The following is a 24,571-nucleotide window of genomic DNA, read 5'->3' on the forward strand; positions in this document are numbered from 1 at the left end:
TTGTTAACCAATAACAGGAGAATTTTGTGCAAAATAACTTTTGTCACATTTGGACAACTTTCCCGAGATTTTCTGCTCATTAGCAGTGTTTGTAATCAAGTAAAATTTCAAACTTGTTTTTAGGCGTTATGGTCATCGCGACGTACGTATAATGACATTTAATTTGGACATCTAGCAATGTCCGAAAATAATGGGATTAACAAAGTTAAGGCATTAAAGGGACACTGGGGAGAAATTGAAGTTGGTTTGTATCGATAGAATACCGGCTCCTAACCACAAAAAGACCACTCTTACTGAAAATAAAGCTCCTGTAAGGTAGAAAAGAGCAAGAACTAAAATACATGTACCGCCGCCACAGGCCAATCTCGTAAGTACAAGTGCGATGACGAAATTTCCCAACAACGTCATGAATCTGTGAGGCTCACAAACGCGCATTAAGGTTACGCGTTTGGATATTTAAGTGTATAAGTTTTGTGTTGAAACCGCTAGTGCACATTTATCATACGAGGAAGATGGGAAAAAGACAAGCTGAATGTTGGAAAGCAAAGAAAACTTGTACTTGGCGGCGCAACAGGCGGCCAGCTCAGTTTCAGTATGTATTGGTGCTTCGCGGCTGTGCGCTTTGCGTGCCCGCGTGGCCTCGATTTACAAGTGCGAGAAGCAGCAGCGGTACTCCAAATGCCCTATAAGTGCTCCTCGGACGAAGTATTGCTCGGCGCGCACCTGCGACGAGAAATAGGCCTGTGGCTATAGCTAGTGTTGCACGAGCCTCCACGTTAGCAAACGCACCGCTCAGCGTGTTTGCATCGTCAACGTACCAGGACGCTGGGCTGCGTAACCAGGGCTACGAGGACTAGTATTACAGAATCTAAATACGTCCATAGGTACCAGTGTCTACTGATCAGTCATGGCGATGGCTCGGCGGTGACAGCTTGCTGCCGACTCCTCGGCGTTCGGAATATCCTGCCTGCCGCCTCAGCCCTCAAAAGCATCGCACGCTGTGTGGAGTAGAGTTCGCTGAAGTGCAGACTGCAGTTCTTTGCGAGAACTTCGCTGTCGGGATCGGGAACGGGATCCATCGTATCGTAACGCTGGCCCAAACGCAAACAAAGCGACGGTATCGACCTCTCATAGAGGCTTTCAACGTCCAGCGGGCGGTAGTTTTCGTTTCGGCTGCTGCTGCTAGGCTGCTTCACCCCCCCCCCCCCCTTTCCCCAGCCGGCAATCACGGAGTCTACGGTTACGTCACTTTTTGGCTGCTTATCCAGGGCTGCTAGGATGCTTCCCCGTGGGCTGGCCGCCTGGGCCACTCTGCGCCACTCTATTTTTCGCTCACAACGCCGACAACGCCGAATTTTCTGCACAACGGGAAACGAAAGGATTGCTATAAAATGCAGCCTCCGAGGCCATAATATGTCACGGGTTTTTCCCCGGGTCCATAACTTGCTCTTTACGCTCTTTGTCAGTGGGCAGCTCTGCCCTTGATTCCGGAGGCGCGACCACCGATTTCGCTACAGCTAGCTGTCAACCGTGCCGTCACAGACGTGGGAAGTGTAGGAAGGCTAGCCTTGGGAGCCCATGGGAACACTCCGAATGAGGGAGTCCAGGGAGATAGGGGTTGGGCGTCGTTCGGGGTTAGGGAGGCAATCAGCAAACTGAAATATGATCAGAGACTAACCCAAATGGAGGAAACAAGGTTGGCAAAAAAGGTGTACAAGTATCTATACTTGAAAAGTATTTACACAAAATGAACAAATAGAACCCGAAAACTAAGAACGAAGTATTTACGGGTGAGGGATGGGACGCAACAAAATACTAACGTGAAAGCGGAGGTAAACGAGACGGAAAGAAAGATGTGGGAAGAAAGAATGCAGGAAAAATCGGCGCTAGGTATATATAGGACACGAAAACAGGACATCAAAAAAGAGCTGTTATTCGTTAATTCGCGGGGCAGTTCACTGCTTTTTGAGGCTAAGACAGGGACTCTGAGAACAAAAACGTATAGGTCCAAATTTGAAGAAGTGGATATTTTGTGCTCTGCTTGTAAAATGGAAACGGAGACCATAAAGCACTTCGTTCTGAGGTGCACAGAACTCCTCCCAGCCTTCCCAGAGGGGACAGCAACAGACATAGAGATAGCGCTGGGATTTACTGGGGAGGACGGGCGAGTGGATGGGAAAAGCGTGACATTGACGAAGGGGAGGTTGGAGGATTGGTGGCGGAAATCAAGGGAGGCGTGAATTTGGAGGGGAAAAGGATAGCCAAACTAGACATTGTAAGAACGAAATTGAAAGAAAGGGAAAAGAAAAATCAATTAACAGTGGGGGAAGTATAGGCTAGGTGGCGAAAGCTGCCGCCCGATACAAAGGGTAAAATTATTACCATCCATCCATCCATCCATCCATCCATCCATCCATCCATCCATCCATCCATCCATCCATCCATCCATCCATCCATCCATCCATCCATCCATGCATCCATGCATCCATGCATCCATGCATCCATCCATCCATCCATCCATCCATCCATCCATCCATCCATCCATCCATCCATCCATCCATCCATCCATCCATCCACCCACCCACCCACCCACCCACCCACCCACCCACCCACCCACCCACCCGTCCGTCCGTCCGTCCGTCCGTCCGTCCGTCCGTCCGTCCGTCCGTCCGTCCGTCCGTCCATCCATCCATCCATCCATCCATCCATCCATCCATCCATCCATCCATCCACCCACCCACCCACCCACCCACCCACCCACCCACCCAGCTGCCGATGGTGACAGCGAGAGCCGTACGGCGGCACCCGACCTTCCGGTGCGCCCATTCCAAGGCTGGCCTGGACTGCGGGACCACAAGAGGCGTATTCTCGTCTCTGCAATACCGTAGATCAAAACCAGTCAGGGGAAGATTTATGGGCAACTCTTTAAGGGGACAGTTGGGTGTGGAAGCGGTTCTATTTGCACAATGCATATCTTGAGCTGTTTTAGTCGAAACATGAAAACGGTATCCTCCAGCGCAGTTTCCCCGCAAAAAAAGAAGAAGAAAAAATCTTCTCTTGAGGGGAGCCATCGCTCCCTCTTGTCAAGACAAAAGGAAGGTTCATAGTATTTTCTACTTTTTCTTCACACGCAGACTAATAATTTGTTAGCCACTTTTTTTCATTGTACGTCCTTTCTGAAAGTACTGCTGTTTTCACTTCTGCGATGAAGTGAGCCGTGCATATTTCGATGGTCACCGCTTTGTCTCAGTAGCGTCAAGCATGTTTCTAACGTCTCTGGCGGAAGCCTACTTTATTTATTGCTTTCACTTTGCGCTGTAAATTGTTCACAAATCTCTGAAGTAAGGTTCACCGCTACGCCGATCACGGTGGCTAAAGAGAGAATCATCTTCTCTCAGCTGAAAACTGAAAACAACAAGAAAATGCTCTCTCTGTCTCTTAATTTATGCAGTGAATCCCAAGATAATTTTCCAAAGAAATACTTTTGATGACGATTTTCTTTATGGTGCAAGGGCATCTGTGGCCAAAGAGCGCCGTGGCACGAGGTGTATTTGTGTACTCAAGGTGGGATCAACGACCCGTTTCCCAGGCATTTCAAAATTCCCAAAGAAGCCATGCACCGGGCCAGGGAAGGATTGTACCCATTGTATCACCGGTGGGTACCCGGCGGTACTGTGGATCGAACATAAATACTTTTGCTTGCCAGATGCCTTAGCTCCCGTTTCCAGACTGCCGGCTTTCACCAAAATGATACAAGGACCAGTGCGGTTCAAGCGCGTGTAGCGTTGTTCCAATGGTTTCCACTGACACCAGTGGTTCGCCTAGCGTGGCGAAGCAAATTCGAACGCGGTCCAACATGGTGCCAGCACAACCAGTGTCCTCCCAGTGCAACCCTAGTGAATCTCACTGAGCGCCGTGTTCCCAGTAAAAGCCTTTGGGCTAGTTTCGTTCGCGTTCATGGTGCTACAACCCGCGCACAGTGAACTGCTAGTAGTAGTTCGTTATACGCTGGGTTCGGCTGTACAACCGAATGTGTCGAGCAGACCTTTGTAATTCTTGCAGTATGTTAAAGCCATATTACCCATTACACTACGGCACGCCAGCTTGTGCTTACGGTTTCGTAATTCGCAGCAAATCCTGCCAGCTGTCAGCTGCTGGCTGAATGAAAGTCTATTCCCGCTGATGGATAGCAATTGTGACCCATGTTTTAGAGCGCATGTTTTAGGCTTCGTTGTCGCCGTCGGTGTAACCGAGCGCAAGGGTAGCGAGGGGAGGGGAGGAGAGCGAGCGCGCTTAGTGCACTGCACGGGCTCGGGCCAGCCCAAAAGCCCGAGCCCGGCCCGGCCCGCGGGCCGGGCCGGGTCATGATTGGTTTTACCGGGCCTGGGCCGGGCCCGGGCCTGAAGTTGCGGGCCTGGGCCGGGCTCGGGCTTAAAGCTGCGGACCCGAGCCGGGCCTGGGTCCATACAGAAACGGCTGGTGTCCGACTATTCATTCACTATTGCAGAGTGAAGTACACCACTGCGGCATTGGAGCAGCGACACGGATGAGCTATGGGTTGCAGTACGCGCTGAGAAAAAAAACTAAGCTTTATTCATTGGCTTATTTATACCCTTATTTCCACGCCGCGGTGGCTTAGTGGTCAAGGCGCTTGATTACTGAGCCAGGGAACCAGGGTTTGCTCCTATAGCCTCGGCGGCCGCATTTCTATTCAGGAGGCAAGCATGACAGCCATATGCTTTGTAGTATCTTTTGCTCGTTGAAGAAACCCAGGTGGTCGAAATGATCTGGAGCCCTCTGCTTCGGTGTCTCTCACAGCCTGACTCCCCTTGGGCCCTTGAGCCCCAAAAACATGGCTTTTATTTTGTAGCTTTATTTTTCTCGTGTGAGAAAATTCACAAACTAAAGCGCGTTTGGTTTTCTTTTTCATCAGCACCGGGACGTCTCGTAAATGAAATAGCCACAAAAGCTCGCGAGAGTTTGTAAATCTCATCTCATAACCACCTCTATGCCTCCTCGCTTTTTCAGCCTGGTTGTCATGACAAGTGTTTTGCCTTGTAAGTTATCACGTGGTTCGCGCGTTATCTTCTGCTCCACCAGTAAGAGTAGAATTAAACCGATCCTAATTGGCCATTGATCGATCGTCATCCCAAAACATACCTATACACTATTAGAAACGCATTCGGGAAGAACATATTAGTTTAGGACGCTTATAGACTTCAACACACACGCCGTGAAATACTCAAACCTTTTAGCTTTTTGTTTCTGCTGACAGGCGACCAGTTCGGCTATGAGTTCAACCTGTGAGATCGCGTTCACTACAAAATTGTCATCCCACTGCTTGCTAGGCAGCTTTAATTTTTGTACTTCGCGGGCGGCAGAATATAACTGATTAAAATCATGGAGGAATGCAAAGTAGTCTATTAAGCGCGTATGCAGCCCTTTTTATCTGGCTGTCGGAACTTCCGAGTTTATCCTTGTGCACCTACATGAGATCACTGTCCAAAAGACGGGCCTGGCGAGCACTACTCATAATCACTTCCTTCTGGGTTAAAAAGAACCAACTTTCTGCAAGCTAAACTGTGGTTTCAGATTCTTTGTCGGCCAGTTTCATATCGGTCTAGTAGCAGTCTGCTTGTTCAGAGTGAGCAGTATACCTCAAGCGTTACTGTGAAACGGGCCGGGCCGGGCCCGGGCTGGGCTCCACTCCGGGATTCACGGGCCGGGCCGGGCTCGCTAGAGCAATAATTTAGCGGGCCTGGGCCGGGCCCGGGCTTGAGGCCGCGGGCCTGGGCCTGGCTCGGGCTTCAGGTCTCGGGCCCGGGCCGGGCTTGGGCCTCAGATTGAGGCCCGTGCAGTGCTTTAAGCGCGCTCCCCTAGAGACCGGTTGTGCTGAGCGAACGGAAGTACTGCCGCTCGCTCAGAGATGGCGCCAGAGTGGTGCGCACAAAATTTCCAGGGGCTTTAGCGCTTTAGTGCACCGTGCGCGCCGTCGTCCATCACCACTGAATGTGCGGATGTAGATGGGTAGGGGAGGGGAGGTTTGTCTGCGGCGGTACGCGCACCCACGCGCTGCCTCCTCGCAGGCGCGCCAAGCTCCACTCTATTGACGGGTGGTGCTGCGAAATGTGTTGCACGCGATAGGTTGTCCGCGTCGGCTAGGCCACCCACAACGTTGTCTTCCTAGTATAAACTGTCTGCTTATGAACCAGTCATTGGTAGAGCACATCTCCATCCATTTCTCTGGCCGCAAAGCCACCTTCATGACAAAGACTGATAGAGGAGTGTTACTTGACGAAAGAGGGTCCTTGGAAAATAAAGAGTGCTTTGTAACTATACATACATACAAGTTTCTCTCAAATTATTTACCTAAATATATCGCAAAATCAAAACACCTACAGAGCTGCACTCAAATTTCGCATTAGTGAGTATCGTAACCATTCTTCGAATTTTTTAAGCACCTGTTACATTTCTGCCTATAACATAAAGGCATAGAGAAAAAAAATTCAACGTATCTTGCAAAATCCTCCTCTCTTCGAGCCTGTCTTACAACACCCATCATGCGCTCGTGAGTGATAGGTTGCGTCCCCACGCCAGCAGTCTCTCGCTGTGCACTCTTTTCCAAATATTTAGTTACTTGCCACGCAGATGGGCACTGAGGACATTTTTAAAGAATGCGCAAAGACAGCAGTGTCGCACTTCAAAAAACTACTAAAAGTTAGATAGCGTCAGACATTTAAGGGACGCGAAAAGAAGCGGGTAGCTAATTTCAACGCCCGTAGCCAAACACTACTGTTTTTTTCGTCGTTGCCATTTGGAAGAAAATCTGCTGGCAGCAGCGCGTTCACAGCGCAGTCGTGGTCCATTGGTTATTATCGACCGTTTTGCACGCAGGAGTTGGTCAGTTAAAAGCCACGGATCACCCGGCACCCACCGGCTTCAGAAGCGTGCACAAGCGCTCGCAGGTAACGTGAACGTTATCCTGAAGTGGTGACGTCATTGATTCTGCACCAATAGCTGCATGGCCTGCAGTGTTGGGCTAGCGCATCGCTCATCAGAATGCAAAACCGCAGCGTCCAGTGGCGGTCGTGCCGCGAAGCACGTGGGTCAGCCAAGAACAACAAACAGCGATCAGGAGAAGTGCTCGAGTGTGCATTTGCGATCTGGAGATCTGAAATTGAGCAGTTACAGGCCCCGTTGCCATTAAGAGACCACGCAAGGTACGAATCCCGTAGGAAGAGCGTGCCTTCACGGAACATCGCGACAGACGAAATACAAAATGGCGACGGCAGCAAGCTCTTTACAGGTGCTTCACAACCGCCGTTGTATCACAAAGTTTTCGACCAGAAAAAGTTCAAGACGACAGATAGCGGTTACAAGCGGTTACATGCTATCGAGTATTCGAGTACAATGTGGGAGAACCTTCACGCGGATTCATTGCACTCAAGCAATTTTTTTTTAATTCTGAGCGTTTTCCTTCTGCTAGTGAATGCGAGAAAAAAAAATTAGCTGTGGTTTAACTACTGCTGAACCTGGTAGAGAGCGAAAGCTATGGCGTATCGGGCAACTGTACGCGGTTTGGCGTCTGTAACGTTGAGTACGTTCCGGACACTGGATAGGCAGCGTTGCTCACCCAATGAACGCTGCGGCCTATTCCTGCAGTGCCGCGTGTCTGCCACAACGTTGTCAGCGCTAACGCAAGCAGGCCACATTTCTCTTACCACCCGACGTGCCTCAAAGCGCGATTCAGGCGTCCACTGACCCAAAGAGCCAGTTATGCGCACTTCCTTTCCTCAAAATCATCTCAGTGTAAAACGTTGTCAACGCCAACGCCAATGAACACAATGAACGCCGACGGCCTACATGGCTTCCGTGCAGCGTTTCTGCCATAACGTTGTCAATGCCAACGCATGCAGCGCACACCTGTCGCTCCCGCCACGTAGCTTAAAGCACGGTTGAGGCCCACTGTTCCAAGAGGGCAGTTATGCTTATGCGCCTTTCCTTTGCTTTCCAGGCTATACCGCTCTTCATCGGTTTCGTAGCTTAAAGCGCGACTAAGGTGTCCACTGCCCCAGGGGGCCAGTTATGCACTTTCCTGAAGGTCAAATGAAGGTGAAAACAGCAAGCGCCGCGAAGAAAGCCCGAAGTCACGTAGTAAAGCTTTCGCTTCAAAAAAAAAAAAAAAGAGAAGAGCTTACCGGTATTAAGTGATCCCTCGTATGAGGTTTATCTTCAAAGTATTTTCGTGGCTCGCACTTACTTAAAACGTTAAAAGGAATGCCTACCTATGCAGTACTGAATAGATCGAAGTTCTCCGACGACTACCGCGAACTGTGTAGCGCTCAGAAATTGTGACGAGACTCCAAATCATTGCGGCTTTCATGAGAATAACCTCGCTGATGCGCCAACAGTCTCGTCCGGCGGGGGATCTTCGAATATACCTTTCAGTCATTAGGTCAAATGCTAATGCTCTGCTTGCCATAGTGTCCCGTTTGACACCACACCGAGTTACTGTCCCCAGTCGGATTACCGTCGCAGCCATCTGATGAACGGAACTGAGAAGTGCGATTTCGACTGGCGCTGCACGCAGAGAAGCGAGAAAAGCCTTCGTTATACGTCCTCTAGCCTGGTGCGGTCTTTCTGTTACGGCCGCTTTACTGGCCGTCTGGACAGCGGTCAGAGCAATGCCCGAAGCAACGGGACATGTTTCGCGCGTCTGCTCCCGATGGCCACGAGAAATGAAATAAGCGGCAGCCTTCGTGGCGCGCTTTGGCGTTGGCCAGTGTTCGAACTGGCTGTCTTTAGCCGGTTGTCGGACAGAGGATGTCCAAGCGAGACAGTCAGGGATGATGATGATGATGAAAACTTCATTTGAAACTGGGGAGTTTTGGACACGTCGGTCCTTGGGCCCCCGCACGGCCCCACTGCACTCAAACGTTCATGTCCCGGAGGGCTGTTGTGGGTCTTCAACACGACAGGCATGCTCGGCTTTCAAAGGACCCTCGTTCCATTTGTGTACAAACTGAGCCATCGTAGACTCCATCGTCATATTTTTCTTGTCCTCCCTTCCACTTTACCTTTCCCAAACACTGAGAAACTTGATCGTTAGAACCTGATGCACCAGGCTGACCTCTCAAGCCGAAAACCGCAGTCATCGACGTGGTCCAAAACTGCACACGGTGCATATTTTCTTATGCGTACGTTGGTAAACATTCCTGGTGAGCGAACTTCACCTCGCCTAATGGGCCGGGGTTTCACATTTCCCCGCGCACTCATGTTTTTGGTATCACATAACCGTAATCGACTTCTCTGTTAATTTGGATGTGCAAATTACGTAAACCAATTTACGCTGGACAAAATTGTCACCTCAGAAAATACAATTCCTCTGGAGTCAAGCACTTTCTGTGGGAAGAATACAGGCGGATACCTACGCTTTTTTGTCATAAAAAGCTGCACCCCCCTCCCCCACTCCTTTGCCCTTTGCTTGACTGCAGGGCGCGCAGCTTAGCTATATTTCTTTAACGTCGCTTTCAAGCGGTCACTGCGCACACATGCCGAATTAAACTCAGGTCATATGATGGTGATTCACCCTTAGCTCTTCTATGCGCTACACAGTAGCGCACAAGTAACAGATTGTCAGGAGTGCTACTCAGATGACAACGGCGACAACTTAAATTACGCGCAAATTCACCTGATAGACTGCACACAGAAGGTGTTATATATTGCTAGGAAGCTGTCAGTTAGTGGTGTGGTGTGGTGTTAGGAGCACAGCGAATCTCCTGTCGTTTGTGTATTTTTGCTTTGTGAGCATAGACACACAACGTGGTTGATGCGTGAACAGAACAGAGTTCATTCGTCCTTACGTAACTCTTGAATCAACCGCAGGTTGCGAAGGCAAAGAGGATTACAGAAGAGACTGAAGCACCTAAATGTTTTTTTGTATGTGGCACTTGCAGTCATGGACAAGACTTTACGGGATGAAAGTTCACGAAAAAATAAATTATTCGTCGCTTTGCTATCTAGCCAGTTTGAATTCGTTCCAGGGATGGAGCATGAATCTCTCCTCATGCTTCAAGGCTTCTGAATGAACTGGTTTGCCTGATACGCAGAAGCAATCTTTTTTCCTCGTGAAAAAGCATCCTGTATGCTTTTGTTAATGACTGTCCATGTCAGTTCAAGAGGAACTACTGTTCCTCATACACATAATCGCTGCGTCATCGCGCGGTTCTATATGTAGAGCAAGTGAATAAAAAACTTGTAGAAATTCGCAAGAACAACACTTTCAACCATTTGTCTTTATTTCATACTCTCAACAATAATGCTGAGTGTTGTGCAAGGGTTCTTGCCGAAGAGCACACAGTGGCTGAAAATGACAGAGCCAGCCATATGTAGCCAAGTATCAGTATGAACCTTTAGATAAAGATGATTTATCTCTATATTCATACTCTAGCCTTTTCATCTATTTGCTGCCATTGAACTGAAGACCGCAGCCGATACGTGGCAAGAATCGCTAGAAAGGTATCAAGTCTAAGGAATATCAGATTAGTGAAAAGTGTATACTGCAGAAGGCTTATAACATGATCCTAAAGAATGTAGCCTTGAGAAAATTCTCCACAAGGGCAAGCCTTGAGGATACACGTTTGCTTATGGCGTAAGCTACAACAGAGCTACAACTTCGCTTGTTTTCAGTTTAGCACGCTCACGATTTTTTTTCCCCCGAAATACCAGCACTTCGAAGCATCAGAGAATGAGTACGATGTTCTCCTTTCCACTCCGTTTTTCCTGCATACGTGAGGATTGAGATATGCAGATGGAAGCAGCGACAAACCGCGCACAGCACGTGGAAACCTGCTGTCAAGCTCGCCAAGTTCTGCCGTATTTTCCTCTGACGAGCCGGCCAGCACACTCTTTCCTGTCGAGCGCGCAAGCAGCACCCTTGGCCCGTTGAGCACTATGTCGGGCCGCCGGCATATCGTCGTCAGCGAAGAGCACCTTAGAGTCTTCGAAACCTCCGAAAGCAAGGCCACTCACCGGGGTCCGTGCCAAGAGTATTTTGAGAGAATCTTTCGCATTGGCCCAGATATATGTGTCACGAGCCTGAGAAGTGAAAATACTGGGATGCAAGGCTTCGAACAGGTTCTATGTACATAACTGCTATTTGCTGTCCTGTAGGTCACAGTTCCGGAGCCACTAGCTCGACAGTGAAAGGCTTCGACCACTATCAATAAAGATCCTAAGCAACGGTGCGATTACGTGGCCATTCTCGCAGATGGTGCGCGGACAGCTGCGGCGATGGGAGCGGAGCCGGGGGCAAAGAGGGCGGGGCTTCGCGCTAAGCATGGACCGCGGCACTCGAAAGGGGAGCATCCTAGAAAAGCCTCAACAAAACGCCTACGCTCGCAGGCAACCCTTGCTTCCTGACTTGCTTTTCCTGCGCGAAATAAACGGGACTTAGTTCTGGCAAGTTAAAAACGTGAAGGGCAAGCGGCTATGGGGGGAGGTGTGCTTGACCTTCGGGAAGGGAAAAAAAGGAATTGGCCCGCCAGTTCCTTGCAGACGAAAGCTTCCTCCACATCGACTGCGTGTGCCGAGAAATTGTTGTACACACTACTGCTGCATAGATGTTGACGAAATAGCTGGCTGTCAATCGTGTCGTATGGTCTTCTAGTGAGAGGCTATGTGGTATGTACACGTTAAATATCCTAGAAAAAAAAGACAAGAGAAAAAGAAGAGTAATGTATCACATATATCAGCAATTGCTTCCACATCACAGTTACTCTGGCACTGATGAAATGGGTGCTTTGCACGAGGCGCACTAAACCACACTGTACGCCAAAGAGTTGCGACCATGTGATCGCTCAAGTGTGGCCAGCTGCTATGTTTAGCGCGACATCTCCCTTGCCTAAGTTGAGAAACATATTTTCAGCCTTACAGATGATTCTAAAAGCATAACCACAAAACTACATTAGTGACGCCTTCTCCAGAGAGCACTTTTTGGTTACCAGCCATGTGAATTTTGTTGATTCGATCAGATGAAGAGTACTGAAAAAAAAAGCGCACCAACTGGTCACACTATTAGCTGTGTCGTACGAAACGAAAAGAAAATAAACTTGGCCAATCATGAGGTTGGTCACACTTTAACAACTTCAAGAGCACAACTTGATTACATAAGTGCTTTGGGTAGGCTTGAAGATATAAGAGCACACATAGACGTGCCAATCCTCACGCATTTAGAAATAAATCAAGCGTTGGCAAACATAATATTCATAGATTCAGCTTTGGTACATGCAGTAAAACGTTCTCACAACATACGGTAAAAAAATTGCAGAAACAAAAAATAATTAGCACATTATTTAGGTCATGGAAAAACAGGACCATGACAAGTCTCTCATAATAAAACAGCCATTTGCAGTCCCCACATAGCTGCATGGTGGACCTAGCACACCAGCAAGCTTGAGTCATTCTCTTCAAAAATTTGAAAATCGTGTGATTAACATTTCATATACATGTGTGATTTATAACTATATTACAGAGAAAGTTACTGCAGAAATGGTTTTCTAATAATTGCTGTTTTTATAAGCTGTTGAAGCTTAAGAGTAGCATAACTAATCCAACAAGGAAGATATTGTGCCCTAAGATGTGGTTCTACTGTTGACATATCTGCTAGCCAGAAATGGGGGTTCAGAATAATTTATCTCGAAAATTTTTGGCATAAGCAACTTTCGTCACTCCTGTACAGAGCTAGAGTCATGCATGCCTCCAAGCAAAAGCCTGCACGCAAAAAGTCACGCTGAACACTAGATTTCATTGTGACACATAGCTTGAGATGAGTCTGTATACAGTGAGAAAACGAAATAATCTAAAAGAAGGTTTGCCACACAATGAAGTACAGCATAGAATAAAGAGCTGCTCTGAAGAGTCTAATCAAACTATTTTTTCTAAAAAACAAGTAAAGAAACAAGTGACTTTAAAATAGAGAACCGAAGGACATCTGATTAGAAACTGGTCAGTAATTATTTCAATGCCAAGGTCTGGCAACTAGATGGGTTGGGCTTGCTTTCTAAATTAGCTACTGATAGTCACTATGTACACTTCTCTTGCCAAGCTTCTTGTAAAATGCTGAAAAACCCTAAATGTGGGCAAACTATAGAATCGATCAAGAATAGAGCAAGTCGTAAGTTCATGATGTCTATGTACATGAAGGTCTAATGGAAGTCTATGCTAATGATAAAATGATTAGTTATATGCATGCATCCCTATGATTTGTTTCTATGCTGAGAAACTCTCCAGAGATGCAAATGTGTCGATATGACTCTCAAGTTTGAGTGGGAACTTTCCTGTATACAAATGCTGAAAGGTAGCAGTTTGGTTTTCACACAGGGCGTCTCCTGGTTTTCTTTTTGTGTGCTGTCATCCAACGAGTAGCAGGGGTTAAAGGGAGTAAATTCAGTGTGTGACATAGATATGAATTTGAATAAGTGCCTCTGTCACAACTGCAAAGGCTAATATGAGTCCTCTCTATTCTAATGAAACTTTTTACTATATAACATACAATAGTTAAACTATCAAAGGAATTAGTATTTATAAATTCGTCAAGCATTGTTTGTATGAGGGTAATAAACATGGGTAGATATGAGCGCCAATGTTTCCATGACTCGGCGAACCTAGCTCATGTGCCCATGACTGCTTGTTCCGTATTTTGGACATGGTCAACCCTTTGTAGCTTACGCAGCTTTAACAGCAGCAGTGATTACAGGCCGACCATGTTCCTTTTAAATATCCTTACCCACAGAGAGGTTGTGAGCGCAAGTCGAACATGCTTACGAGGAATGAGCGAAATGCTCAGCCTTAAACATTAAACATTGCCTGAAAGCTAGTAACTTTTGAGAACTGTCTTTTGGGAAAGGTGCCCTGAACATTCCCTCTCGTAAAGTCCATCAACGGAGCGTGTTTTCATTAAGCAGCACCAGTACCAGCATTGCGCAGTATTCAACATGCTATGTTACAGCCTACAACAGAAGTAGCGCTAGCAGGCTCTGCCCTAATCTAAATATTTCCTTCTGCCCAGCTACTCTACTAGAAGACTAGCACAGCAAACGAGTATCCTTAACAAAGTGATTTTCGCCGGACGTCAGATTAGTTGGGCAGCCGGAGTGACTTTATAGCGCTGCATGACTAGCGTTTTGGTACTGCGACGCAGCCAAAGCGGGGAGCTGCAGTCGCGGCAGCTCTGTGCTCTACTTTTCTGATTTGAGAAGCGTGAGCGCCAAGGCCTCCAGTGGTTGCGTTGCTGACGGCTGTTGGGTGCAGCAACGGGTGCTCCTTTTTCTCCTCCTTTGGCTGCGGAGAGCCAGCGTGCGCAATGATTGAATGTGATGCTAATGTTGCCGGTCGTCAGGGTGGTCCTGGAGACGAGACGCCCTGGTGCAGTGCAGCGCAGCGACTATCACGAGGCCTTCACTTGCATCAAGCCGACTTCCTCCACGGTGTGGTCAGAGCCCTCGAAGCAGTCGTCAATGAAGTCCTCCATGGCATTGTACAGATGCGTAGTGACGTGGCTCAGGGCATGCTTCTCATCTGGGTACACCTGCGAACGAGGGAATAGGAACGAAGACTGACTGCGCACTTTCAACGCTGATCGGCAGACATATTAAATGATATGCCGAGTGCAAAACGGCGACGCGTTCTGTGGATCTGCACTCGAAGAGCGCGACGTGCTCGTCCAGCCAGCATGCATGTCAGACACACACAGGTTCTTGAAGGTGTGGGCACCTTGCGCCTACAGGCAGTGATCTGCCTAACGACCAACGCCATTTCAGGGTATGTTATTGTCGGTGCGAGTCGCGCAGCTTTCACGAATGCAGAGTAACGGTCCCGGAGTACAGAGTAACTGCTAATGAGCAGTTACCGCCTTAAACGAAGTCTACTCCATCTTGGAGGATTCCACTAAATACACTGGACTAACAACATCGGCGCTTCGATTTACTGATCAATTAGGCTTCGTCTTGCCGACCGCTAGGCGTCCTGGTTAGCCTCGTTGGCAGAGCGACCTGGTTAGGGAGACCTGCTGAGCTTAGTTGGCACAGGCAAGTGTCGAAAAGTTATTTTCAGACTAGGACAATTTTTTTTTTAGCTGCGAAAGTTCTCAGAAAGCTGTATGCTTTCCTACAATTTATTGCCATATGGCTGCGCTCAGGCGGATACTAATGAGTAATTACTCGCTTAACTGAAATATACTCCGCCTTGAAGGATTTCTCTAAAAATGTTGGACCAATATAAGCTTCTGTGCAATTCCGTTTCTATTGGTGCTTTACCAGAGGAGTGTGACCTAAACTTATGTCATAAGAATTAAAGATGACTGGAAACTGAACAAAGTTTGTACTGTAAAAAGAATATGTAGCCACGTTAAATCTCACTGTGTTAGTTGCCACACATCTCTGAAATGGTAGTTTTAAGCGACAAAAACTTCCTCGCTAACAAACGCCTCCGTACCTGGCAGCGGCCGCGGAACACTGCAACCGCCGTATCGCACGTGAGCCAATATGTTCCGCACACTGAAGGTTACTTCACAGGGGTTTGAAGAACTTATTTTCCCCCAGAAAAGCGGCTGTACTATCAGGAACTGCCGGCTATTTTTGCATTGCATAGGCGATTTACAAAGCAGTAAAAAGGTCATTTTAGGCATTTTTTATTTTTGTATACTTGCCTTTGCGCATTGCCGCCACGTATAAAGGTGCGCGCAATTCCTTGCCCGCTTTTCTAGTTTTTTTAGTGCCTGAGAAGAAACCACGCAGTGGACAGATAAGAAGTAAAATTGAAACGCTGGACCGGTATTCTAGCCGTTAAAGAAAAAAGGTAAAGGCAGCACGAATCCTTCAGTGGCGAGCTAATACAGAACCACAGGGCCGAATTCAAATGCGAACACTGTTATGCGTTGCGCCTCGAGAGTGTAGCGCAACTTCGATTAGTAACTGGCTAGCGTGCATACACTTCACACGACCCTTCACGGAAGAGCATGAATCACGCCAGTTGCTCGCCACATAGCAGAGTGCAAATAAGCGAAACTTTGTGTTCCGTTCGGGTTTAGTTCCTGATAGTACGGTCTCCACGTGTTGGCACACACTAAAGAGCCCCGGAACCACCGCTATCTTTTTTTTTTTTTTTTGCTTTCGAGGCTCGCTCTCTCTGCTGTCCGTGTCGCCAGCGCGCCCCATTCTACGCGGGCACGCCCAAAGCAACGCGAGCAACGGCGCTGACACCGCGCCAGCCAAACGAGAGAATCTGCGCCTATAATGGCGTCAGCGTCAGAACGCGCCTCCCCTCCCCATCTCCGGAAGAGGCCGCAGCCAGAGCTTGGTACACTGTCTCCGCCTTTCTATATGCCGAGACAGAACAGCATGATAATAAAACAAGGGCTTAAAAACCCTATAAATAAATCGTGGTAGTGCTTAGGAACCCATTAATTTAAACGTCACTCAAGGTTAAGCGGATGTACAGTCCAACGGAATCCAGTGTGACCACTTCAGATTCACTGCACCCGGATTAAACTGCTCTAACGTGGTTTATTTTCGCAAGAAGGCTGTAACGAATACATGAGCTTAGCAAGCCGAAGGATTACTCTATCCCGCGCCGTTATCCCTGCAGCGGACTAAGCGACAGTCACGCCAGAAAAAAATCGTTGGTCCGTTTTTAACCGGAGCGAACGTGATAAATTTCAAAGCGCTCTAGATTGTATTGCATTCCAGACTTAGATCGTTATCTTGCTCAGAAGATACCGACGCCAACCGAACGAACACATTTGCAAGACAGGACAGAGGATGGACTTCTGAATGTGCTCAATTGGCGCTAATATCTTTTTGCAACCCAGCGACTTTCTTTTAAGATACATCGTTATCTTGCAAACGTTTTCACCAAACCAATTCTTACCTGAGTTTTATAAAGAACTCCTTTCCTGGTAAGTTCCTTGGCGAGCATCATAGAGTGCTGGAAATGAACATTATCTGAAAAGAAAAAAAAAAGCATAACTACCTGTTAAAACGAAAATATTTGACTTTCGGCGTAGCTTGTCCACTGTAAAGGGTAAGTAAACGGCTACGCTACTAATGTTGAAAGACGTGTTTCTACAGCACAGGTAATTTTTCGCATTACAGTTAAGATGATGTGCAAGGTGCCTCAAAAGTTCCCAGGACGCAGGGTCTGCTTTTCTGCACCGTATGCTGGCACTTAAGACGTCTATAAAGCTACCAAGGTCTCAGAGGTGAGAATGATACTTCTCCTACCCCCTACCGATATTTTGACGTTCAGAGGTGCCGCAAGTGCCCCACTACACGGCTCAAAAGCAGAGCATACGGCCTGAGAACTTATTAGGCAGCTTGCCCATTTTAATCTGCTCACAGATGCTTGTAGTATTAGAGTAGAAAAGATCTAATGCGAAGTTCTGCGAGGCGATTTTTTCACGAGCCTCATAAGGAAGAGCCAAGATGGCCGAACATGCGCTTTGAGCTGTCACAACGCTCCTGTCATCTGTCCGCACTCAGGCTGTATCGTTCACGAGACTTCTAGCGAGAGTCCCGCCATAAGGGTTTGGTCAACTCTGATATGTGGGCAAGTCCGTATGCGGAATTCTCTGTTAAAAAAAAAAAAAAAAACATTCAGGAACCATTCTTAAGGAAGTTCATGGAACAATTCTTAAGGAAGTTCGTGTCACACCCGTAAAGTGAGAAAACATGTCTAAGCAAGAAAGTGGCGCTAAGGCAGTATGAGCTTCCCGCACTATGCGCAACCCCTCTCTGCCAAAGGTGGAAGATGGAGTGACTTCCTTCTTTTCACATTTCTATTTGCTTCTCTGTCATTGGCAGCAAGGACAAAGCGTGCTTGATTCGCAGAGAGAGAGAGAAACGGAGGGCCCAACCCCACGTGCTTGAGCGATCGTGCCGGACGGGAACTGACCGTCGGCGGTGCCGTGCACCAGCAGGAACTTCTTTCCCTTGAGCCTGGCAGCGGCGCGCGTCAGGTCGGCGCGCTCGTAGCCGGCCAGGTTATCGCGCGGCAGCCCCATGTAGCGCTCCGTGTACGCGGAGTCATAGTAGAGCCAGTTGCTGACGGGCGCCACCGAGATGGCGCACTGGAAGACAGCCCCGCCTTCGGCGTGCGGCGTGTCGTTGCCGTTGTTGCCCGGGCCGCCGTTGGCCAGCGCCATGGCTGACACGTAGCCGCCGTACGACCAACCCCAGATGGCCGTGTGCTCGCTGCTGATGAACGAGAACTCGTTCTTGAGGTGCCTGCAAGACAGATACGGCCAGCCGTGGGCATGGACACTGCTGACGCCCTCGTTTCCGGAGTAGGGCGTGGAGAGCGAGTTTCAATCATTATGGAGTGCTTTCATTACGTTGTACACTTGCATTCGTAGACATTTGCACAAAGCGGCAGTGTGGTAACGCGAAGACTTCAATTGAGTGTGAACGCAAATGCGATCGTGTAGTTGCGCACACACGAAAAAAAAAATGAGAAAAAAGAAGGCGCTGTCACTTTTCCGCCTATACGCAGAGTTATACGGCCTCCCTTCCTTTGTGCCCGCTACCCGAGACTCGGAATATTGTGAGTATTCCGATAAGGACGGTAATGTAGGGCCCATGAACATTTTTTTTGTTTTTAGTTAAATTTGTGTACGTGATAGAAATATGTGTAGGCACAGAAGAATCGACCGTTTTGCCAAGGAGCGCTGTCGTTTTTTTTTTGTTTTTTTTTTGAAAAAAAAAACCGTATATCACAAGAGGTCGAAAACGTCCCTTTTGCGATTTCGCAAAATTTGAAATTCAGATCCGCGCAGGACGAAACATGAAGAATTGTGGAACCTGAAAATTTTTTCCGCAGTTATATGCAAACTTTTTATGTGGAACAGTGCAAAACATTTATTATGGCTCTTAGAATTTCACAGCGAAAAACTCGCAAACGTTATTCAAAAATACTGTACGCTCAAGGGCAGTGTTCAGGACGACAATGGTTAAAATTTTTCTCCAGTATTCATTACTCCGTTCTACTGCGACCAGGAAAAATTCGTACTTCAAGACGGGTAAGTTTTAATTTTTGAGTTGCACGTTGAAATTTTCTGGAGCTAAAAATTGCGAAAAATGGTCATATATGATTCGTATTTAAAAAATAATTTATGCCACCAATTTTCTATAAAATTTCCTTGAAATATCTTTAGTACGTGGTAATTCTAGAGCGACAATAAAGCGTTGATTTATACTGTTGTCCACTACGAAATTAAATGCCTAGCACAGACCATATTACTGGATATGATCCGTCAAAAAGAGTAATCTTCACGAATTCGGCTTCGAACTGACTGAATGTAGTTGCATTTTAGTTAGCACAATGACAGAATTCCAGAAAATAAGCAGCAAGCTTGCCATAGCTTATTAGCCTCGTCCTTATTATGCTCAAACGTTAATAAGTTCCCTATTTCGCGAACTTTCTCCAGGTATTGCTAATGCCAGCAGAAGTACTGTCGCGATCAAAATATTACGGGACACATGTACTCGGAAAAAAAATCATTGCAGCTCTAGCTCGGGACCCAGACGCGTGGTAACAATGCCAGTGGATAAAGCATGTTTGTGCCCACGTAACTTTTTGCGGTCGTCTGGTTTGCGTTTCTCTTTCGAGTTGAATAACGTACAGCTCGCACAACTCGCCATCATGCTACGTCTGTGAATACGCCCTGCCGGGATAGATCTTGCGTAGTTCTGAAGAGTAATTCTGCGGCCTTTCTTCAAAGTCATTTTGTTAATAATGAAAAAGTGAGAGCTTTTAGCCATCTCATTCGAATCCAAAGTTGCGGTTAGCTTTTCATGCTGACTACTGAATTAAAGTTTTCTTTTGGTGAAAACTATATCTATTCGGTAACGCTTGAATTTACTGAGGACACAGGCGGCCTTAGCTTGCCAAAACATACAGAGCATTTTCATATTTCCGGCATTAATGGAGTTTTCCTGGCGCATTTTGGGGTACAACAAGCACTAAGACAGCCATAAAGTTTCGCGCACCTTTGGTCCAAGTTTCATTAAAGGGGCTATGATTGATTAAAAGGCTGTGAAAGTTTGATTTAAGCGTTGCATAAACCTGATCCCAAGCCAAACTACCCAAGAAGCATGGCAAACTTCTGAGTCGCATTAGCCAGACCGACAGAAGCCAGGCGAAGAAGCAAACCTATTCATGTTTAGAGTCACTAACGAAGGTAACAAGCGAAAAAGAAATGCTTTTAAAATATTTTACAACGTTATCCCATTGTGTAACTATAATATGGCCATATTCACTCAGTTAGAGGTCGAATTAATGAACACTGCTCTTTATAACGGAGAATATCAAGAAATGGTAACTGAACGAAATATGGTCCTTAATAGGAATTTGATTTCATAATTTAAAAGAATATAGTGCAACATTTGATTATTGCTCTCGAAAATCAGGTACTAAAGGTCTTTCACGGAAATAATAAAGAAAATTGGCGATGATAGCTTTCCTTAAATGCGAATCAAAGTTGACTATCTTTAGCAATTTTTAATTCCGGATTTCAATATGCGACCGAAAAAAAATCAATCTATACGTAAGAATTTTCCCTGAAGCACTAGAAAGGAGCAATGAATACCGAGCAGAAGTTTCAGCGTCAAGGTCTTATTCTTTCTTGCGCCATATCGTCCTGAAAACAGCCCTTCTTGGAACGCATAAATTTTTGAATAATGGAGTCCATGGTGCAGGAGAGGATGGTCAGATGGTTCTTGATGCACACAAAGTGAACAAGGGAGGGGAAAACCTCAGGCTGCTTGCCAACGTTTCGACAAGAGGACTTGTCTTTATTGTTGACTGTGAATTTTGAATGAAGGTCGCGATTTTTTTTCTGCAAAATTTTGAAAGCCAAAACAAAAAACCTTCTTGCGCTATTTCACAAAGAAGTGTTTTCATATCATTTTCGAAAAAAAAAAGATTCGGGTGCCGCAAAATTTTAAGTTTCGGTTTGAGGGGATCTAAACTTTCAATTTTGCAAAATCGTAAACGCTATGTTTTCTACCTCTTATGACATACGAATTTTTTTTAATCAGCAAACTACAGCGTTTCTTGCAAAAATAACGTTAATTTCTTATTGTCTACACATTCACCTACCACGAAGAATTTAACTTAAAACAAAAAGTGGTCATGGAGCTGAGATTTCCGTGCTTATCTGAACCCATCGATATACCTTTTTTTTATACCGGCATGCCCTTATTTTATATACAAAATGATGTCGATGCGTGTGGCAGCATTCCCGAAATCACCTTCACTTATTGCACCATAAATACGGCAACTGTGTCAGTATTTGCTACTTTCAATATTCGAGTGACGCCATTTGATCAGTGGGCAGCGTGGGAAAGCCAACTCAGCGAGCTTTCAAAAGCATATTTTTGGCGCTCGATATTTCGAACTACAGTGCCGATTCAGAACATTAAAAACTGGGCTTGCATTTGACGTTAGCGGCCTTCAATAATTCGCAAAATAATATTCCGCCGTAAAACCAAAATAAAATAGTTGATTACTTAATTTCAGTCGACTAATCATCTTTGAACTGAATTCTTCGTATACATAATGTTCGCATAACTGTACAGGATACCTTCCGAGACCGCACCGACGTATTTATCATTGTTTTTAACATTTAAAAGGACAAAAACAATTATGTGCAACCCAGACCACATTATAGTAATGCAAAATGAATTCAGGTAACTTTAAGCCACAAATTATAAACTGAGGTCCCGGCGTTTTGGGGTACGCACGGACAACACTACCGCACACATAATATATATCAATTCTTATAAAGCTTTTTGTTCTGAGAAACGAGGTATACGAAGCATAAAAGAAGAGATCGAGAGACGACCGAACACGAGCACTGACCCCAAGAAGCGCATGCATACAATGTGTCCACAGGAAAGAGTATACGCGGGCTCCCGAAAGAGACCTACAAAAATGACCGGCAAGCAAGTGTTCCGCGACACCCGTCACGCAAGCCGCCAGCTCAGGCGGCACTGGGGTCACTATACCTGGCGACCCTAAGCTGGTCCTCAACTTCGACGGTGCCCAGACGGCGGTACACCTGATGCAGGCGCCGGTCGCCCTGGAGTCCCGAGCCGCGGCCGTCCACGAGGCCGTAGACGATGCCCTTGCGGCTGGCAAGGTAGTGGCCCCAGTTGATGCGGAACAGTTCCGTCACCTGCTGGGACCCGGGACCTCCGTACACGTGAACCAGGAACGGGTACTTCAGCACCTCCTCGTCGCGCAGCCCCGGCGGCAGCAGCAGCCGCACCGTCGCGTCTGCGCGGACGCCGCTGCTCAGTCGGGTTGCGAGAGCGCGGTCGCGGACGACGCTGGCTGACTACTCACTGTATCCATCGGGCAGCGGGGCAACTAGGTTGCGCACTTGAGGCATGGCACGGTTCTCCACCAGTTCCTTCAGCGCCGCATTGGATTCCAGCATCTCCACTGGCAAGAAACGAAATGGAACATGGCCGACGGCAACAAGGCGAATGCACTGCTGCGGAGATCACTTCACGCGAGGTGCCGGTTTCAGCGCGCAGATAAAAAACAAACAACTTTCACAGCGTCGACAAGAGTTCAGTGCCATTGGCTATCGGCATTGTCATTGTTCCTAGTTCCAATTCTTGAAGAGTAACAGCACGAATGAAGCACATCCGGCAATAAATGTTTTCATTAAAAAAAAAATGGCGATGTAAAGTAGTAAGAGTATTCTCGCTCTATATGGTTACGATCATATACACGCGCGCGTAATAAGTTGTCATATAAGCGTGCAAAATGTGATTGCAGTAAGAGCAAGGCGGCTTCACTCAGCATCTAGAGGTCGTCGGGGAACGTCGAGCTTTCAGGAGATGCGGTCGTTATATACATCGGTGAAACACATTAGCGCACGTGGCAGAACCGTAACGTGTGCCAGTGTGTATTTTTTGGCCACTGATTTGCCTCTGAGTGAGCAAAATTTCAAGTATAGTTATTGTGAAGAATGAAAGCATAACAGATGATTGCTCGGGGCTCAGGAAAATTTATTATGGGAAATTCTTTCGTGGTTTGAATGGAGCGTGCAAAGTTTTAGACAAGATACAGCGTAGTTGTTCGAGCTCGCAGAGAGGAATTATTCCCGCGAGAGCGTTAGCGCTTCGTCTAACGTGGGGCGGCATGTCAAGCACATTGAACAAAGATCCCTTCTTTTTTGGCTATCCGGAACCTGCAGGTTTTGCTCATAGTCTGTACAATGTACAGAGCACCGACACCGAAGGACTTTGGGAACTAGAAATTCAGTGCTTGTTTACAATTTTTCATGCCTTTGACATTGAGGTGATTAGTGCTAAAGCCCCATTAGCCAAAACTTGAGACTATCGTCTATATGAAAGGAAAAAAAAAACAGTTTTTAAAGCTTAATCATCTTTTGATGCGAGACTGTCAAGGCGGCTTCAGGGAAATCCCACTCTTTCTAGAAAGCTGTCGCTATGAAAAAGAAGGCGATACCGCCGCACTTCCTGCATCAGGGCGCGCAATAATTGTGCAAATAATCACTAAGTAACCAGGTTCGTTTCGAGCGTAACAAATGCATCCTCAACCAACGCAGGTAAACCATTGCCGTGCAACAAAATTATAAAGACGGAGAGTATCGCGACGCCATCGTAGTGTTCTGTCAATGCAGCGGCAGGATGTTGCTCTCTGACTTTACAGACCATCACGCATCGACAGCTGGAAGGTAATAAATATCTCGTCAGCGCTGCTGCAATGGCAGCCACTAGCGTTATAAGCTGGCACAGCTGGAAAGAAGATCAGGACCAACACAAACAGTCATCCACCGGTCTTTAGAGCGCCACAGCGGCCTGCGACAGCGCGCGCTTCAAAGTCAGCAGCCGTGAGTGGTGCTCGTACGGAGAGTTCGGACGGTTTGCACAATTACCGTTCGCCAGCCGAATGCTTTCTGTCCCGTTCTATTAACACAACAGATGACATCCGTTCGAAACACACACAAACCGACAGGGATGGGCGCCTCTCGTCCCTTGTCCTCGTGTGCTTCGCGCTGTGCGTCAATATGACCGTTCACCAACTCGCCCAAATGAGACCTCTGATCGTTCGAAAATGCGCGAGCACGTTGGCGCCGGCGCACGCATCGAGAAAAAGACCCAATTTGTAGCTTCTGCCGTCCAAAGCGTCTCTTTTAGAATATGTTTTGCGGTACGAGAGAAGCTGTAGCAGGTTAGAAAGTCAGAAACAGTGCGGCCGCGGCCGCGTAGTTTACAGCCGTATGCACCGCGGTGCTGTGAAAGGCGGACCAGAGTACTGTAATTGTACTATAATAGTACTATAGTTGTTCGTCTGTTACTCCGTTTGTGGTCTTCTCTCTATGGTTTCGCATTGCAGCCAACGGATTTGCTTTTTCTCGCGTTGCCGACGCCGCACATACGTGCTCGGGCTATTATGGATAATATTCCCTGCCCAAACAGAGAAAGCATATCTTTACATGTCAAACTGCCTAGACTGACAGCTTTTCGGTGTGGTGCAC

General features: G+C 47.1%; 1 protein-coding gene across 20 annotated transcripts in view; it reads right to left on the reverse strand.

Annotated features, from left to right (window-relative positions):
- Nucleotides 1–10,275: 10,275 nt before the first annotated feature.
- Nucleotides 10,276–24,571, reverse strand: part of LOC149351327 (inactive dipeptidyl peptidase 10-like) — a 357,475-nt gene continuing 343,179 nt past the window's right edge. For all 20 annotated transcript variants that reach the window (XM_089580665.1, XM_089580664.1, XM_089580673.1 and 17 more), the window contains 5 exons: nucleotides 22,402–22,500; nucleotides 22,062–22,332; nucleotides 17,950–18,281; nucleotides 16,927–17,000; nucleotides 10,276–14,587 (listed from right to left, as the gene is read on the reverse strand). In XM_089580665.1, the coding sequence (XP_089436791.1) occupies nucleotides 14,447–14,587; nucleotides 16,927–17,000; nucleotides 17,950–18,281; nucleotides 22,062–22,332; nucleotides 22,402–22,500 (917 nt within the window). In that variant the 3' untranslated portion in view covers nucleotides 10,276–14,446. The remainder of the gene's footprint in view (nucleotides 14,588–16,926; nucleotides 17,001–17,949; nucleotides 18,282–22,061; nucleotides 22,333–22,401; nucleotides 22,501–24,571) is intronic.

Source organism: Amblyomma mixtum, chromosome 3 (assembly GCF_055824585.1).
Source record: "Amblyomma mixtum isolate Tamu chromosome 3, ASM5582458v1, whole genome shotgun sequence".
In the NCBI taxonomy this organism is placed as follows: Eukaryota; Metazoa; Arthropoda; class Arachnida; order Ixodida; family Ixodidae; genus Amblyomma; species Amblyomma mixtum.